This window comes from Tympanuchus pallidicinctus, unplaced genomic scaffold (genome assembly GCF_026119805.1).
Source record: "Tympanuchus pallidicinctus isolate F22 unplaced genomic scaffold, pur_lepc_1.0 scaffold17, whole genome shotgun sequence".
Classification (NCBI taxonomy): Eukaryota; Metazoa; Chordata; class Aves; order Galliformes; family Phasianidae; genus Tympanuchus; species Tympanuchus pallidicinctus.
The window spans coordinates 4,574,129-4,590,760 of record NW_026294690.1 but is presented as its reverse complement, the minus strand read 5'-3'; the positions used below and the strand labels follow the sequence as shown (position 1 = coordinate 4,590,760).

At 38.4% G+C, this 16,632-nt stretch overlaps 2 protein-coding genes across 12 annotated transcripts in view; one reads left to right on the top strand and one right to left on the bottom strand.

Annotated features, from left to right (window-relative positions):
• The window catches only part of PPARG (peroxisome proliferator activated receptor gamma), a 53,011-nt gene extending 51,879 nt beyond the window's left edge, over positions 1 to 1,132 (bottom strand). Inside the window, exon 1 of one of the 2 annotated variants that reach the window (XM_052679046.1) lies at positions 1,020 to 1,132. Coding sequence is in view for 1 of the 2 variants with exons in the window: in XM_052679045.1 (XP_052535005.1) it covers positions 359 to 368 (10 nt within the window). In the remaining variant the exon portion in view is untranslated. Of the gene's footprint in view, positions 1 to 358; positions 479 to 1,019 lie in introns of those variants that run through there. The other variant, XM_052679045.1, reaches the window with a different exon arrangement.
• TIMP4 (TIMP metallopeptidase inhibitor 4) overlaps positions 103 to 16,632 on the top strand; it is a 108,743-nt gene continuing 92,213 nt past the window's right edge. For 6 of the 10 annotated variants that reach the window (XM_052679055.1, XM_052679053.1, XM_052679051.1 and 3 more), the window contains exons 1-2: positions 103 to 388; positions 1,531 to 1,635. The gene's annotated coding sequence lies outside the window, so the exon portion shown is untranslated. Of the gene's footprint in view, positions 389 to 1,172; positions 1,292 to 1,530; positions 1,636 to 16,632 lie in introns of those variants that run through there. The other 4 variants (XM_052679059.1, XM_052679058.1, XM_052679057.1 and 1 more) reach the window with 2 other exon arrangements.

Below are 16,632 nucleotides of genomic sequence, written 5' to 3'. Positions count from 1 at the left end.
ATTTCCTGAGCTCTTCATCAGAGTAAATACTAGCCTTACGTCACTGATTATTAATAAATACATCACTGTTAAGTCAGCATTGTATGCTCGTGTGTACACAGTGCCGTGAAGTTACAACACCACAGGAACTTGCACTCTCCAGTTGTAGAATACCCTGGAGAGAAATGACACCAGGAAGATTACAAAACGCCCCTGCAGACCTGAGGCATACCATCAAGACACAGCATATTTCAACACGGCATCTCACTTGTTGCAGGCTCGTAAGGGCTCCCTGACTCGCTGCGGTTGAGAAATCGAACAAAAAAAAAGGGGAAAAAAGAAGAAGAAGAAAAAAAAAAAAACAACGCAAAAGCCAAACCTCTTTTCATTCATTAAGCGCATCGGCCAGGTGAGCACCACCAGAGAGCTCCCGGTTCCTCTCCCTTCTCTTAGCGCAGTACCACAGGACGGCCGCCCGTCTGCCCATCACTCCCGCGGGATGCGCGCGCCCGCAGCACCTCCGCGCGGAGACCCGACGGGGGGGTAGAGGTGTGTGTGTGTGTGTGTGTGTGTGTGGGGGGGGGGGGGGGGGGGGGGGGGGGTCAGGAAGCACACCTGGAGCCGTCCCGCGGGCTCCTCCCGCCCCCTCGCCTCTCCTTCTCGCCCGCTACGGGCAACCCCATCCCCTCCGCCCGCCCACGCAGCCCCACGGCGCCGGGTCCTGGCGGCACTTCTCCCCCCGCCCCGGGCCGCGCTCCGCTCCCCCTCAGCCCGCCGCTTCTCCCCTCCGTCCAGCCTCCTGTTCCCTCAGAGCCACCTTCCTTCCCCGCCGCTCTAAGCATCCCCGGCGGCGTGGCCTCTTCCCCAGGCCCGCTGCCGAGCCCCCTGCCCACGCCGGGCGCAGCTCCCTCACGCCGACAGCTGCTCCGCGGTCGCCGTCGCCGCCCCTCTTCCCCTGCGAGCCCCCGCGCTCCCGGTCCCCCTCACGCCTCCGCCGGCCCCCTCGCTGAGGGGAAAGGTCCCCCTTAGCCTGCACTAACCTGGTGCTGTCAAGTCTCAGCCGGAGAAACCGTTCCCTTCTGGTGGGATAAACTCCCCGGGCCGGCCCATCCTACCGGCCAAGCACCGCCTCCCTGCCGGGGCACCGCCTCCCGCCGCCGAGGGGCGAGCGGCGCCCGGGGCTGTGGGCGCTGCGCGGGTCGGGGCTCGCGCCGCGGCCGCCGTTGGCGGGAGAGGGGCGGGGGCGGCGAGGCGGGAGCCGGGTCTGAAGCGCGGGGTTGGAAGCCGCCCGGGACGTTCGGAGAGCGAACGGGTCAGTGAGGAGGAGGTGCTCCTTCTCCTTCCTTTCCCCTTTAGACCCGGTCCGTTCACCCGAGCCGGTTCTCTCCGGGTCCGTGCCCGTTAAGCGTAGTCACACGCGGGCACCTCGTGTGAGGACAGAGCGCGGGCCCCGGAGTGGGTCTGGAATTTGATCTCTGCTCTCTCCTGTAACTGAGAATTCAGTTCTTTCCGGCTGCTAACTGCTTTCTCTTTTGCATTCCCCTTCTCCAGCTCACTCCTCTCTGCGCTGCGTGTAGTCGCTCACCTCACGTCAGTTTGTGTCCCGCTGTGACAGGAGTAAATGCTTTTCTGAAAAGATTCTTAGCGGTGACGGAGGTAAATGAAATTCTTTTTCACCCCTAATTTTTTCTTCTTCTTTTATTTTTTTCATCCCCCTTCCCTCCCAGGAATGCAGAAAGAAGTGGTATAGGCTATGCTGGGTAAGTCTCAAGACAGAGCAAGTTCAAACAAGCATGTCACCTCCTATTTCATCCCGAGATTCTTTTATTAAAAAGTTAGATGCTGTAAGTCAGTCATAGGATCAACAGCCTTTAGAGAATCACCATGTAAGTCCAGGTGCCCCAGCACGCAGCTGTTTACCTTTAAGAACTCCTGAGCACTTGGACATCATTAGAAGATTCAGAAGATCCTAAATTTGCCTCATAGTTCTTAGTCATCCAGCGTTTTGAAAGAGTTTGCTTCTATTTGCTTTGTTATTTGTATACTGAAGGCAATTTATAGATTAGAGCTGAATACATCAAATTACCTGGTCTTCTCCCAGATACGAACTGCCTGCGGCGTTTTGTTTATGAGAACAATCTGCAGAGTCTGGAAGCCTTGTGTTAATCTTATGAGAATTATCTATTTGTATGTGCTTGAGGTATTACTTCTGCCTTGGCACATCAGAGAATTATTTTCAGTTTATGCTTTTCCTACTGTCCGAAAATTTTAGGTTTAGAAAAGTGGAAATATTTTTTTTTTCTGGATTTTTTTTTTTTAATACTGCAGTAATACCTATTCAGTAGTGCACTGACTCAGAACTAGAAGCCAGAGGCTGAAAACAAGTAAATCAAAACCTCAGAATTAGTTCAAGATGTCACGGGTGAATAAACAGGCAAATGTGAGTAAAAAATATTACACCAATAAAAGAGTTACAAATACTTAATACTATTTCTAACCACTTTCCAACATCTCGTGTAGAATTTCAGTAGTATATTCAAAGAAGAAGGATTTTAGCTGGACACCTCTACAGCACTAAAGTTTAGTTCTGCTGACAGTAGGAAGAACACTGTTGTCTGCAAAATAGTGGAGAAAATACTTGTCTGATTTAAATGTCAGAATAACACGGGAGCTCTTCAGAAAATCTAGGCTTTTAATGTACACTCTTTTTTAAAACTCCATGAAACTCTGAGCATTCCAGAAACTGGCAAGTAATAATGAACATCTGATTTTGAATATAAACTCATATTTGAGGCTAGACTTCTAATAAGTTCATAATTAAAGGAGGAAAAACATAGCATACTTTGTATTTTACCATTAATTTTAATAAAACTGCATGCATAAATAATACTTCAAATTAAATTACTTGGATGAAATAAAGGCATATCTAACTTAACCCAAAGAAAGCAACCAACCAGAGCTTCCAGAGCTTCCAGAGAATTATTACAAATACTATATCATTTTATTTATGTACAAATTACTTAGGTTTTGCAAATATGTATTTTAGCAGATTGAGACAGGAAAGAAAAAATTACTTCATCTGATTTCCTGCTTAACATGGATTTTTATGTAGTAGTATATGGTGCTTTGTATGTTTTAGAATGACAGTTAATCTTAGTTTGAAGAATCAAAGGATGAAGAATCCATAAATTATCTTTGGCAGTCAAAAATACACCTCATTTATAATTTGAATTAATGGGCCTTCTTTATCAACAAAGACCTTTTTTTTTTTTTCATTTGTGGAAGGTAGGAAGCTTACTGGTTTTGGTTTTGGTAAAGAAAGTGGGTTACTAATATCTATCTCTTCTAAAATGAATTCTAGATATTATTTTTACAGTAATGAAATGGCCATTAGAATGAAATTATCAGTTTCTCTAACAGGTTTTGTTTGGATCATTTTCCTGCACAGTTTTTGATTATAGGGACTTTGTGCCCTACTATCTGAATGAATTCCTAAGCTTGGCTGGGACATTTAAGCACTATGAAGTAAGAATGAAGTATTAAGCTCAGGCCTTCCTGAGTCATGGGCAGTTCTTCCCTAAGTTCAAGGATAAGCAGAAAAGGGCCTCAGCATCAGTTCTTGTTTTAAAATTGGATGATAACTTGTCTTCACGAAAGATCAATTATGTTTTAAAAGAAATGCACCTGAAATTTAACGCATCTGAAAAAAAGTCTTATTTCTGTATAGCGTATACATTACTAATAATTTATTTTGTTTATTACCAAACTTTGAAGCAGACTGACTTGAATCATGGCAAAAATAACCCCACTGAAATGAGAAGGTACTGTGTAAAATCTCAGAATGGGTAAGAGTACTAGTGCAACCCACATGGCCTCCCTTAAACAATTTTATTTTTTGTCCCCATATTAAAGGAATTTTTATGCAACTAATTCTAAGGTATATCAGCTAGGACTTTGAAGCTTGATTTTAGATTACAACACGGAATATATTAAAGAGACTGTCTATGATGCAGTGATTTTTACTATTGGCTTTAAGAGAGTAGAAATTTCTTAAGGATACTGAGGTGAGAAATGTTTTTACTCTCTGCAAATATAGTACTTTCAAATTTACTTATTTTGATGTTCCCGTTATGTCTGTGCTTTAAGTCTCCAGGTATATTAGAGAGGTTTGAAATTACAAATCACACAATGTGTCCTACCTCGGTACATTGGAAAGAATGAAAAACTATCTAGCCAACCTTAACATCTAGAGGGCAATCTCATACTCTAGCAGCATGACTATAAATCTAGCAGTCAGAAGAATAGTTCTGGCTGTGTAAATTGCATTGTTTTAAAGCAAAAGGATCCAAGTAAGCTGAGAAGCTATTCTATTTCTCCGTTTCCTACAGTTACTGTGTCTACTTTATCTAATTTATGTAATTTTTGAATTTATATATCTGCTGTTCTTTTATTGATAACAAGAATTTTGTATTAGCGTATCTTATTTTGTCTTTACTGGCAGTTTTTGGTCTTCTGGGAAGATATTTCTGTAAGAAGTATTTCATAATATTCTGCCACACGCCTATCTTCAGTTTTCACGTTCTTTCTACATACTGTTTTATTTGAAAGGAATCAGGAGTTTAAATTATTATCTGTGGAGTTGAGTGTGGAAACACAGCAAAACCTATGGTATGAAACACAGTTCTTTATGTGATGGCAGAAGACTGCTCCCTTGGGATGATTCCAACTCTCTTTGGAGATCGCACTACGGTATTGTTATGCTGCACTCAGAATGCAGTGCCTTGGATCCAGCAAAAGTGATAGGACTAGGCATAGTGCAGATTTTTCATAGATAACTGTAGAGCGGGTCAAAACAAGAACCCTTTTAACTAAAAATTATCCTCCTTTTCCTGAACTTTGAGGCTTAGATAAAAAAGATCAAAATCCAAATCGTACCTGCTTTAAGTTCTGTAAAGAGGAGATCACATCAGGCTGTGTACCTCTAATTAGAATGGTTATCATTATCTTTCGTCTTTCCCCAACTTTCAACTTCTCTGATTTCTTTTTCTCTGTAAGAGTATGGCATTTTTTAGGACTGACTCTTCTGTAAGAGAATATTATCTTCACGTAATCCCATTCTGATCAGATGGGTCTAAACTGTGTCTCTGAGATTTCAAGCAACAGAATATACAGTAATAAAGCATAAAAATCAAGCATACACTACTACCATCAGATCTGCTTGTAGATCAGAAATTGGTTTCTGAAGGAATCATCATACAAAATGTTTATGGTCTTTTTGAGTTTCACTTAAAAACATTTTATCCTAATTCATTCTGTGGTTAAGACAGATTTATGAATGTAAATGATCCAATGTTTGAAAATGAGATTTCTACAACTGTACATATTTAGACATCTTAAATTAGTAGCTGATGCAACCAAGATTTAGAGTTGTGCTAATATAGTATGGGAAGAGGGTGGCTAGTCTTGTGGTTAAAGCATGGGACTAGCTGCTGAGAGGTCTGTGTTCTATTCCTGGTTGTGTCACTGACTTCCTGTGGGTCACTGGCGAAGGCACTTAGCTGTGGCTCATTTTACTCATATATGAAGTGGAAATAATACTTTTATTACTAAAATGGTGTGAGACTGGAGTCATTAGTATTTATACAATTGCTTCGTGCTCATTGATGGATTTGGCATATAATTGTATCAGCAGGTCAAAAAACATATCAGTAATGTAATTAGCTTCATGCAATTTGCTGTTTCTTTCTCACAAAACTATTCGTTGATTCCAGTAAAGAAGACCATAAACTCCTAAGTGCAAAGTGTAACTGAAAATATCTAGAAACTTTGCTTCCAGGTTCAAAATAAAGTGTTTCTTCACAAAGAGAATTTAATTTTCTTTTTAAGAGTGTGAGGAAAGCATATTTATTCCCTAATAATTTTTTTTCTTTCAAAGTTAACTCTGTCCTCCCATTGTTTCTTTTGGAAGATTGCATGAGGATCACTCGATACTTCCATTTCCTATAACCTTTGTCCTGTTTTATGGAATTGGTTTCAAATACTATTTTTAAAATCTCTGCTTTTTACATATTTTACCCTAGTCTCTAGGGTGCTCCAGATAGCTGTCAGAAATACCATTGCTCAGCTAAGTGATGATTCTGTAGAAAAGCAGTATGCACTGCTACCACTAAATCCCAGTGAAAGTCATTGAATCAAGAGCATCTCCTAGCATACTATCGAGCCATAAGAATTAGTTTCTTGGCAATTCAGTCCCTGTGGGATGGATCTCAATTTGATATCACAACTTTGATTTCCACTGCCGAGAGAAATGATAGAGGATTTTAAAGTGAAGATTGTTAAGTAGATCTGTTTGTTTTTTCAGATGTCTAATAAATTAGTTTAATATGCTTAGATACATATAAACATTTAAACATTTTGCAGTTCTTTAGGACAGATATAGATCTTAAAGTCTAAAAAAGAATTAGAGCCATTTGGACAATTATATAGTTGTTTTTTGTTTTGTTTTTTTTCTTTTTAAGACTGTGAGGAAGGGGTATTTATTCCCTCATAATTTTATTTTATTTAAACAGTTAACCCCTTAACAATATATTTACATGGAATACTTTTCTCAGTTGTTGCAGCAGTAGGGTATCTTTCAATAACACAACCAAAGGGTAAAAAAGAAGTTTCTTTTTCATCGTTGTAGTTAATATATACTAGTATAGTGCTAAGCATCCTAAAATTATATGATTTTATTAGTTATTTCTGAAGGAATCACCACAGGGAGTAGCAAAACAATAAAATTGGAAACATTATTTTCTTGCATCTGACACAATGTTTTGCATAGGCTTCTTTTTTCTTATTCCACTGAAGATGTGACCCACGAGGTATGCATCAACAAAATAAGCTCACGCAAATCTCTGACTGCTAACCTTAAAATATGGATTCACAAGCAGTGTGAGAATACTGATGGTAGCACACTGAAGAAGTCCACAAATACTCACAGTCCTAGGACACAGTGTTTTTCAGTTCTTGTTTTGTGTAAACTTACGTAGATGCTAAACTCAAAGGCCTCAGATGAGTTGGTTTGCTACGGTGTAATCGGCATCTGCTTGCTCTCTGATTAAATCTTCATCAGAAAAATGTGCTGCCAACACACGTGGAATTTTGATAGGTAGAGAGGCATTGCCTTTAATCCTTACTCATCTTTGAGTTTTGCTTTGCAGAAGTCCAAGAAAATAAAATATGGTCAGGTAATGCAACTTAAATAGCTGTTGTATTGCAGTCATAAATGCTTCATTTGTTGTGTTAGTTTATTAGCTGCTCTTCTGAATTGACTCTTGTTAGACTTTTTAATAAATTGTTACTTTGAAATCTTGACTCTCAAAAAATAAAGTTAATAATGTGTTTTTACACTGTGGTTTTACACTGTGCTAACCATTAGAGGATGCCAGGTAACTTTAGCAGTGAATCGGGGGCTATTTTGGGAGAAAAAATATTATAATAATTTGCAGGAAATAACCTTTTTGTTCCAAAACAGCTGTCATTGAACACTATTATATCTACAACAATTAAAATTATCTTTGGTAACTTTTAGTATTTGGCATTGCTCCATTATTGTTCAGTTAAATATTTTTCAAGTATGTTAGGACTTCTGCCCACTGTGTTCTTGAAACACTTCGTTATCAATACAGGAGCTCTTTCTCATTTGTGTTGTATTCTAATCTCTCTCCTGGATGGATATTAAATATCTTCTGTGAAGCTTATTTGCCATTTTATAAAATGGCAACATGCATTCTCCTGAGCATGGATGACACAACGTTTATAGAATTTGCTTTTTAATATGAAGTGTTGAATGCCAAAAAATAATAATAATAAAAAAGAATGTCCTAGCTAACATGAGCAAACATCCTGGTGAATTTAAATAGCAAGTTGGATCAGAAATGGAGGAAAAATAACATTGGGTCAGGAACAATGACATGCTGATTTGAGTCTTCTGTGTACTAATATACATACTAATGAGTATTATACATACTAATGAAAAACAGAACAGAGCAGGTTGTTATGCTGCAGACTATAACTTGGTGACAGACTATTGCACGTAAACTTTTCTGGTCTACCCTACTTGCATTTGAAAACTTGTTATGTTTATTTGCCTGCCTACCTTTACTGAATACAGAACCAAAAGTAATAGGTTATCAGAACAAAATTGAATGATATGGAAGAAAATCTGACGAAATTGGCAAATTATGCTTCATATTTAGTTGCATTTCATTTATTACAGCTCAAGTATGTTTAGTTATAAAGTATCACGAAATGGATGTGAAGTATACAAAAGGGAGAGAAAAGACAGCAGAACAGAATGGAAAAATTATTACTGGTTTCAAGAATTTAGCCTGTTCCTCTGTATTGATACCTCCAATCTTAGCTCAGAACCAGCAAGTATTTTATGGTAACTGCTTTTGCATATGGTAGCATATGGTAGCAAACTCCTTCCATTCTATCTTTTCTGTCTCCGGTTTCCTGTTTACTCATCACACAGATCTAGTCTTTTTGTCTGGAGTTCTTTATTCATGACTGTACCTTTTAACATTTATTGGTTAGAAACCTCAGCTCTGTTTGTACAGGTTGTTTTGCTGGTTTGTTTTTTTTTTTTAATCTCTGCTTTTTTGTTACAGAATATTCCCATTTTTTTTAATGGTGTGATGTGATCTCTTACAGCCTGACCTGTGTACCAGGTTAAGTTTTTATGTTTTATCAACCCTTCCAATGTTTATGCTTCTGGGAAACGTTCCTTGTAAATATGCATGCATATGGCAGATTTTTTCTGAAATAGAGGACAATACCTCTATTTCCAGTTATGTTAATTTGCTTCCCCAATATTCTGAATCCACTTAAATTGGGAAGGACATACAGCGATTTATGGCAGTCAGCTGAAACAAAGAACAAAGTAAACCAACCTGCTTCAAGATCCATGGATATGACAGCAAACCAGAGTTTCCAGAGGATAAACTCAGCTCTTTTTGATTGCATTATTTTCCTGTATTTTAAAAGTGATTATTAGAATATTTCATAAGATGTAGTAAAGATATTTATAAGAGCATATTTTGTATATTCCCTCAGACATGTGAAAAAAATAATTCTGCAGCTATTTATTCTAACATTTTGAGTAGTGTTCACTTGCAGCTATGCTTTTAGTTGTAACAACATACAGCTTTTCCATATGCCAATTATGTATTACCTACCCTGTTCATTAAGCTTAAATAATAACAGTGAAGCTGTTGCTGAAGCTCTTTCATATGACAATTGGATTAAATTATATTTTTTTCCTTAATTAATTTAAAATTGAAATATGTCCCTCAACCCATATTAAAAGCAGAGAGTTGTCATGGATGCATGCCAGCCTTGTGAAATCCCTTTTAAGTGAGAAAATTGTTTTTCTATCTTTGGTTTGATTACTAGTCTTTTTGTACCCATCCAGTTTCAGTTAGAGGAACATTATCAGTCTGCCTGTGCCCCTGAGCTTTGAAAAATCATCTCTTTACACTTCTGTTTCTATTAAAAAAGCAGGCACACCACTCTTGCTGATGCATTAAGACACAGCACAAGTGGGCATATCCTGCTGCCAGAAATGTGCACACATGTGACTTACAACAGGAATTGTGTGGGTGTCCGAGATCAGAATTTGGTCCAATGCATATGCAGCCTGTATTAGCATCCTCTTTTTCTGTGCAGTAGCTTCACCCAGTTTCCAAAAAAGGAAAGACTACATCATGATTTGCAGTTGGGGTCCCTGAAATCTGGCTGGGGCTGTCAGAGGTTTGGCTTCCTAAAGGGAAAGTGAGAAAAGGGAAAGCAAGAGAAAGGAAAGCAGGGAAACTCAACTTAGTTGATAAATTATGTATATGGTAGGGGTGGGGTCACAGACAAAAGGAAAGAAGGCTTTCAGAGGTTTCTTATAATTAGGAGCAGATTTTCTGTGCTCTTCTGACCTCGTTATTACAATAATGAAACACTGCCTTGATTTTCTTTTTGTGCTCGGGGAAGCAAGGAACAAGAAGGGCTCTTCCAAACTCTCTTGGGTACTTTGCTGCAGTGATACCAGGTGTACACTTCGGAACACATCTTGTAGTAAAAATGGCATTAATGAACAGCAATTGTTTTTTCCTTCTGATTCTCTCTGCTGTTTCAGTTAGATGCCTTTCCTGTTCTCAACTGATGCTGAATGCTGCTAAAAGGGAATAAAGACTAACATGAACTAGTTAAAAGAAATACTTTCTTCATTTATACTTGTGCCTATTGTGTAGGGCACAAGGTTGACAACAAGAATCCCAAGCGTCAGACCAGATTAAAACAACTGTTAGAATCATGATCTTTCCTGACAAAGACTTTCCTGAGCCTTTAGATCAGTTCATATAATAATAAACATTAAGGAAAAATAAAAGGAGGTTAGGAAGGGTTAAATTCCTAGATCTCCATTCTACTGTGTTTAAACACATTCCTAGAGACACAATAGAAACACTCCTATGCACATGCTGGAGGCTGCAGTTTGTCTGAGACGATGGAAATCAGTGCTCTTCAGTGCTGAAACTTTCTGCCCTGCCTCAATGGTGCATTGGCCTCTTCTCCCAGGTAATTAGTCATAGGATGAGAGTTAATGGCCTTTAAGTTGCACCAGGGGAGAAAAGTAAGGTCATACACATTAGAACATTTGGTGAATAATTTTTTCATTTGTTTGTCTTTCCAGCTATAGAATTTCTATTTCTTGTTTATTGGTAAAGTTTTTAATGTAGGTTTTTCGTTGTTGTTGTTGATGCTGTTACTTTCTCTTTTGACACTAGAATTTTACACCTGCTTTCTAAAAAGGACTACATTTCTATGTTTATTACCTATCCTGTGACTAGGAAAAATTGCAGGTGAGAATTACCTGCTCTTAGGTGGATATCTTTCGCTAGTAGTTTATGGTGAGAAATGTTAAACATTAAAAATCTGTACAAGATGCTCTGAGTAGATAAATGACTGTAATAACTTAAACTCTTATAGCGGATGTTAATTAGGCTGTGAGTAATTTTTAAAGCATTGCTCTAGTGATAGTTTCCAGACTGTTCTTTTTTAAAAGTGGCTTTAGCTGTTTCTGGAATACAAGTGAATAAAAATATTTTCATAAGTTATTACTTCTAAATGCTGTTTTGGCTGCTTACACCAGCGAGACGATGTGATCTGCTTACGGACTTCCTTGTGGAACTGAAGGGTTGAACAGTACCTCGACTGATTCAAAATTTGAGAAGGGTTTCTGTGTCACTCACAGTCTTGCATACTCTGCTTTAAAAGTAGCGTTGTAGTATTGGTGTTTGGACTTACACCACAGTACCACTTTTACACACATCTACTGTCACTTCGACAGAACTGCTCATTTTAATGTTATGTACGTGTGTGCCTTGGACTGCAGGAATCAAGACTCAACTTATGTCTGACTTTAAGATAGGAGAAATATAATATCTTGCTGCTTTCCTCCTCGTTTGGGGTATTTTCTGAGAGGATTCTTTGTCCCAGATCCTTGTTTTTAAGGTTCATGGTCTGCAATCTATAATGGAAAACAGCCATTTGTGATCTGAAGAATAAAACAGTTACTTTTCTGTGCCTTTGTTTCCTGACTGTTAAAAGAAGTTTCAGATTCCTGTAGTTGCACAGATGAAAGCTAGAAAGCAGAGAGAAATATTTGTTCATATAAACAAACAAACAAACAACCTCAACAAATAAACCCCAAATCTGCTTTTCCTACAGAGAAAACAAAACAAAACCTTTCATGAAAGGAAACTGACAGCTCTTGTTTGGACTTCCAAACACATGCTTCCTAACTATAAAAAATAAGACATTAGAAATGGCAGAAGTGAGAGAAATAGCTTCTGTAAAGATATTCAGTTCCGTGGGACATTCTATAAACACCTGCTTTACTCAAGCGTTATTTGTGCCTGCAAAAGACTCAAATTGTCCTCCTCATGGATGATTTTTCCCTGAATCTTTTCTGTGTGTGCAGGTGTTCATTTATCTCTTCTCCTTAACTGAGTGCCAGATATTTTTGCCACTTTGTCGGTGGCTTGTGATGATGTGTTAAGACTGGGAACAAGTCCTGACATCTTTATGCACAGAGATTTTGCATTATCAGAAAGTTCTTGATTGATGTAGTGACTGCTTGGACAGAATGGGTGTACAGACATAGCAAGAATCATGTTTATGTTTAATAACCACACACTAAAGAAGTCACCTACTAATTAGTAGTGATGTTTTATTAATAAAAAATGGTAATATTTTCCTAAATTCCTTCACAATTTAAATGGGCTTCTATATTACAGAGACCCTTGAAAGACTGTTGATGTGATTTGAGTGTAATAGTGTGTGTGAAGCTGTACTACAGTGGTAATTAACAGAGCTGCACAGAAATTCACAGCATTATGACTTGCTGACATCAGGGTCATGGCCCACCTATAGAAGTTGAAGGGTCAGTTGACTCAGTAACTATCTATGCTGTACTTCTAACAGCTGAAACTAGAGAAAGAGGTAGAAGATGCAATAACTACATAGATTCAGATAAAAAATGTAACTGAAACAAGTAATCTAGAAAGTGATGTGTTATAACTCAGAACCTTCCATCTATGTCTCTAGAGATGTGTTTGGATTGCAAAGAATTAGCTACAAATTTGATGGAACTACTTATAAGGAGGTTTCTGTGGTTTGTATTATGCAGGGGATAAAATCAGATCTGTCTTTAATATCAACAGTATCTTTCTTGATGTGCCTGAATTTTGGTGATTGGTACTATCAAGCAGTTATTTGAGGTGCCCTGATACATTTTTTCCACTATGGTAAGCACACTGATTAATAGTAAAATCCATTAAATATTTCTCTTAGCATCAGATTGATCATCTACTGTTTTTATTCCTCTGTGCATTTCCCCTGTCCTTTCCATAATTGGAATGAAGGAACATCAGTTCCTCCATAGCTATTCACAGTACTTTGTTCCCTATGTAACACTACTCTCGCTTTATAGTTTAATTCTGTGAAATTCTGTATTTAATATCAGCTTCTTAAATGTTTAGATTTACCACTTTCTGGTTCTTTTCTAGTTTTATAAAATGTGAATCATTTGGCAAGTCTTAATCACGTATGTTCTGCCAAAAAGCCAAGGAGCTAATTGAAATACTCTGAGTATTTCAATTTCAATCTGTGGGCCAAATTCACAGTTGTCATCAGCTCAGTTGTCGTAATCACACAGCTCCACAACAGTATGTGGAAATATGCCGATACAAATTGAGACTATAACCTACTATCTGGAATTGAGATCCGTTGTTTAGTTGCCTGATGGAAAGGAAATTTTTTAAACATCCTGATGGTGTTTTCTCCAACAACACGGTTTGTCAGTAATTGCTACCTTTGTCCTCCTCATTACAGAATGTGCTATATCTAGCAGCTAAGATGAACTGTTGTACCATCCAGGATTGAATGGGGCAGCGGTCACATCCACTCTTGGCAAATATTTTCAGCCTTGGATCCTGTTTCTTGCATCCTGATGCTGAGCGTTCTGTTTACTACAGTATTCACAATAGCCTTTGAGAACGAGTACTCTGGGAACACAATAGTGTACCTCCAATAGAATTGCCAAGAGGAAAAAAAAATAGACTTCCTTCTTTGGCAGTGGTCAAATGTAGGTAAGGCTAAGCAGCATTTGTAGCCAGCAAGAAGGGCATAACAATATATTTTGACTCAAATAAGTTAAATGAAGTTTCCTAGGTTTCCTTTCAGAAACTGTTCTGTTTTGTTTTTCATAGAGAAGGGGAATTCAACTTTCCTTGTTAAGGAAGATTGCATATAGAGGATAGAGGGAAGGAGGGTATATTGAAGTATTTATGGAGAAAGGAAACTATGGAGGTCTTGTAATTCACCATCTGCTATAGACCATAAGTAACAGGGAACACAATTTAACATAGAGAATGCCAGGAGTACCTATGAAAAATATTAGGATATCTTGTTTATAGGCACTGTGTCACAACTACTTACTTAATGTCCTTAAGAGAAATGATAACATGAGTAATGTGCAGTGATATCACGACTGTAACGTGGGTATTTCTGGGACTACAGGGACAGAATGAACCAGAATGGAGAGAACTACTACTTCTTACCATGTAAAGTGCTACATTCTTAATCTAGTTTCCAAGAAGTCTGAATTTTTTTCCTGTTTAGGAGAGAGATAATGTGAGGTAAGAAAGAAGGAAGAGATCCATTCTGCTTTTTCCTTATCTTCTGTGAAGAATGTAGACAGAGTGCTGTACCTGCCACTGGGGATGGAGACCAAGCATACCTCCTTTTGGAAACAATATAGCAGACATAATGGTGCTAAAGGACTGCGAATGCTTTCCAGGTTATACTAGAAAGGAGAGTAACAGTAATGAAGTAGAAAGATAAAATCAAATCTAAAAGAGAATTTTTATTTCTTTGTTAAAGTGAAACAAAAAAGGATAGACATTTAATAAAGAAAGAAATAGAAAAAATAAGCGTGTAGAGAAACTTTGGTTTCTGAGTCCCTCATCATAATTTCCTTACAGACTGTTACAAACCTTAGTTGTGTGGATGCTGATTTTGATTTTGCTAACAAAAATGACAGTTGTAGTCTCCCAACTCAGACATTAGCCTGATTGTGGCTGTGATACATGCTTGAGGCTATTTTTCAATTATAGTGTTAGTTAGTTGGGTTTTTTTTAAGCACTTACAACAGAACTAGGCAGACTTACACACCAGAATTTCAGTAAAGCACTGTACTTAGGAATTCCAGAGGTCTGGTGAAACTTAGCATTCTATGGCTGCCTCTTTTGCTTATCTTTACTACACTGAGAAGGACTTTGACGCCACTGCTTTAATTCTCAATTCATTTGGAATAAAATAGGGCTTGTATCTTAACCAAAAAAATACAAAACAAACACAAAACCCCCCACTCTTAAGTCTTTCCATAATCTCGCCTTTTTATTCAGCAGTTCTAATGCCCGTGTTCCACTGATCACACTGAAGCTGCTGGAAATTGTGACACCATCAATAGAGTGTAGGTGAGATACACATGGGTCATCCTCAGGGCAGGTGTACCCCGGTAAGGCATTTTGGAAAGTGCTTTGTGCTGCACTAGCCAGATGCAGTGATTGCTCTGGGGAAGGGGAGGATGCGAGATGAGTGTGGGCGGTACACGGTAACTCGCTGTGGTTGGCTGAAGGCTCAGCTCAAGTAAAAATATGCTGACTTTTGTATGTATGTGATAAATGTGTTTTAAGAATAGCAGTGATTTCTTAATCCAGTTTTGCAAGTACAAACAATTACAATGTCTTGTAAAATAGCTGCTTAGATTCCATAGTCCCAATGTAACAAAGATCAAAATACTTTTCTGCTTCTGATGATCACTTCCACTCCTGACTGTTTGGAGGGGTAAGGGAAGGAATACTAGAGTTTGAATCTTTACATCTGACTTTTTATGTTGCAGGAGAAAATATCAGGAATGGATTCTGCCCTTTTATTCTTTCTTCATGAATGGCAGTAAATATTTTTGTCTTTACGTGGAGTTGCTGTTTCATGCTATAGATTGGATATGGGGTTTCTAGCATCCTGGTGCCCATTGAAGTACAGAAGAAAAGTTATTTACTTCAGGACAAAGAGAAACATTGCTGAATGTGAGCAAAGTGAATTTTTGCTTAATGCTTTCTACATTAGTGATGAGATTTATGCTTTATAAGACATGGGAGATGAGAGTATCTTACATCTATATGCCAATATTGAAAGGAAGAGTTAAGCTCTAGATGCTAAAAAGAACCTAAATCTGGATCTCCATTTAAAACGAGAAACATGCAGAGCTGTGGTGTTCACCTTATAAGCCAGTCCTCAATGAACAGCAGTTTACTGGTATTTGATCAGCACAGTGTGACGCTGCTGGAAGAATTTGGGTTGAGGTTTCGGGAAGGGGAAGAGAGGTGAATGCCCGTGGAAGATAATCCCAGGACTGATTTAACATACTGTGTCTGAATTGTCTTGCTTCCCAAGAGTGGGAAGTGTTGTTCTAATACTAGGCTCAGCACAAAAGCAGCTTACCATTTTAAACTAGGACTTACAGAGTCCATGTACCAAAGATACAGGACAATAAAGTTATGGAAATGTGTTTTTGTTGTTTGTTTTTAACAGGTATGCTACACTGTTAGGAGTTTAATTGCAATTGTATCTTTCCTATAAGTAGTGCAGCCAAGACCTTTTTCAGAACCTAGAGGTAGAAAAATAGGACTTATTTCTCTTCTTTTTCTGCTCTCTCATTTTCCTCCCATTTCTGTTGTCAACTGGGGGGAATTTGGCAGTGTGGTTGTGTGTGTACATGCACTTGGGTTGAGGCCAGAGAAACAACCCCAAAAGCCTCCTTCCTGCAGCTGTAATAAACAAGAAAGTGAAATTTAGTGCTTGCATATACTCAGCCAAACAACTTGACAGGAAAATTTTAATTGTAGGAGTGGAATTTTTGTTGTTTGCTTGTTTTGTTTGGTGTTATTTTTAGAGCACTAAAGTTTTTCTTTTCTAGCAAGCTTTTAAAATCACGGATTCATTTTCAAAAGGATTTTATTATCATAGGTAAAATATAGGACATAATTTGGCTCT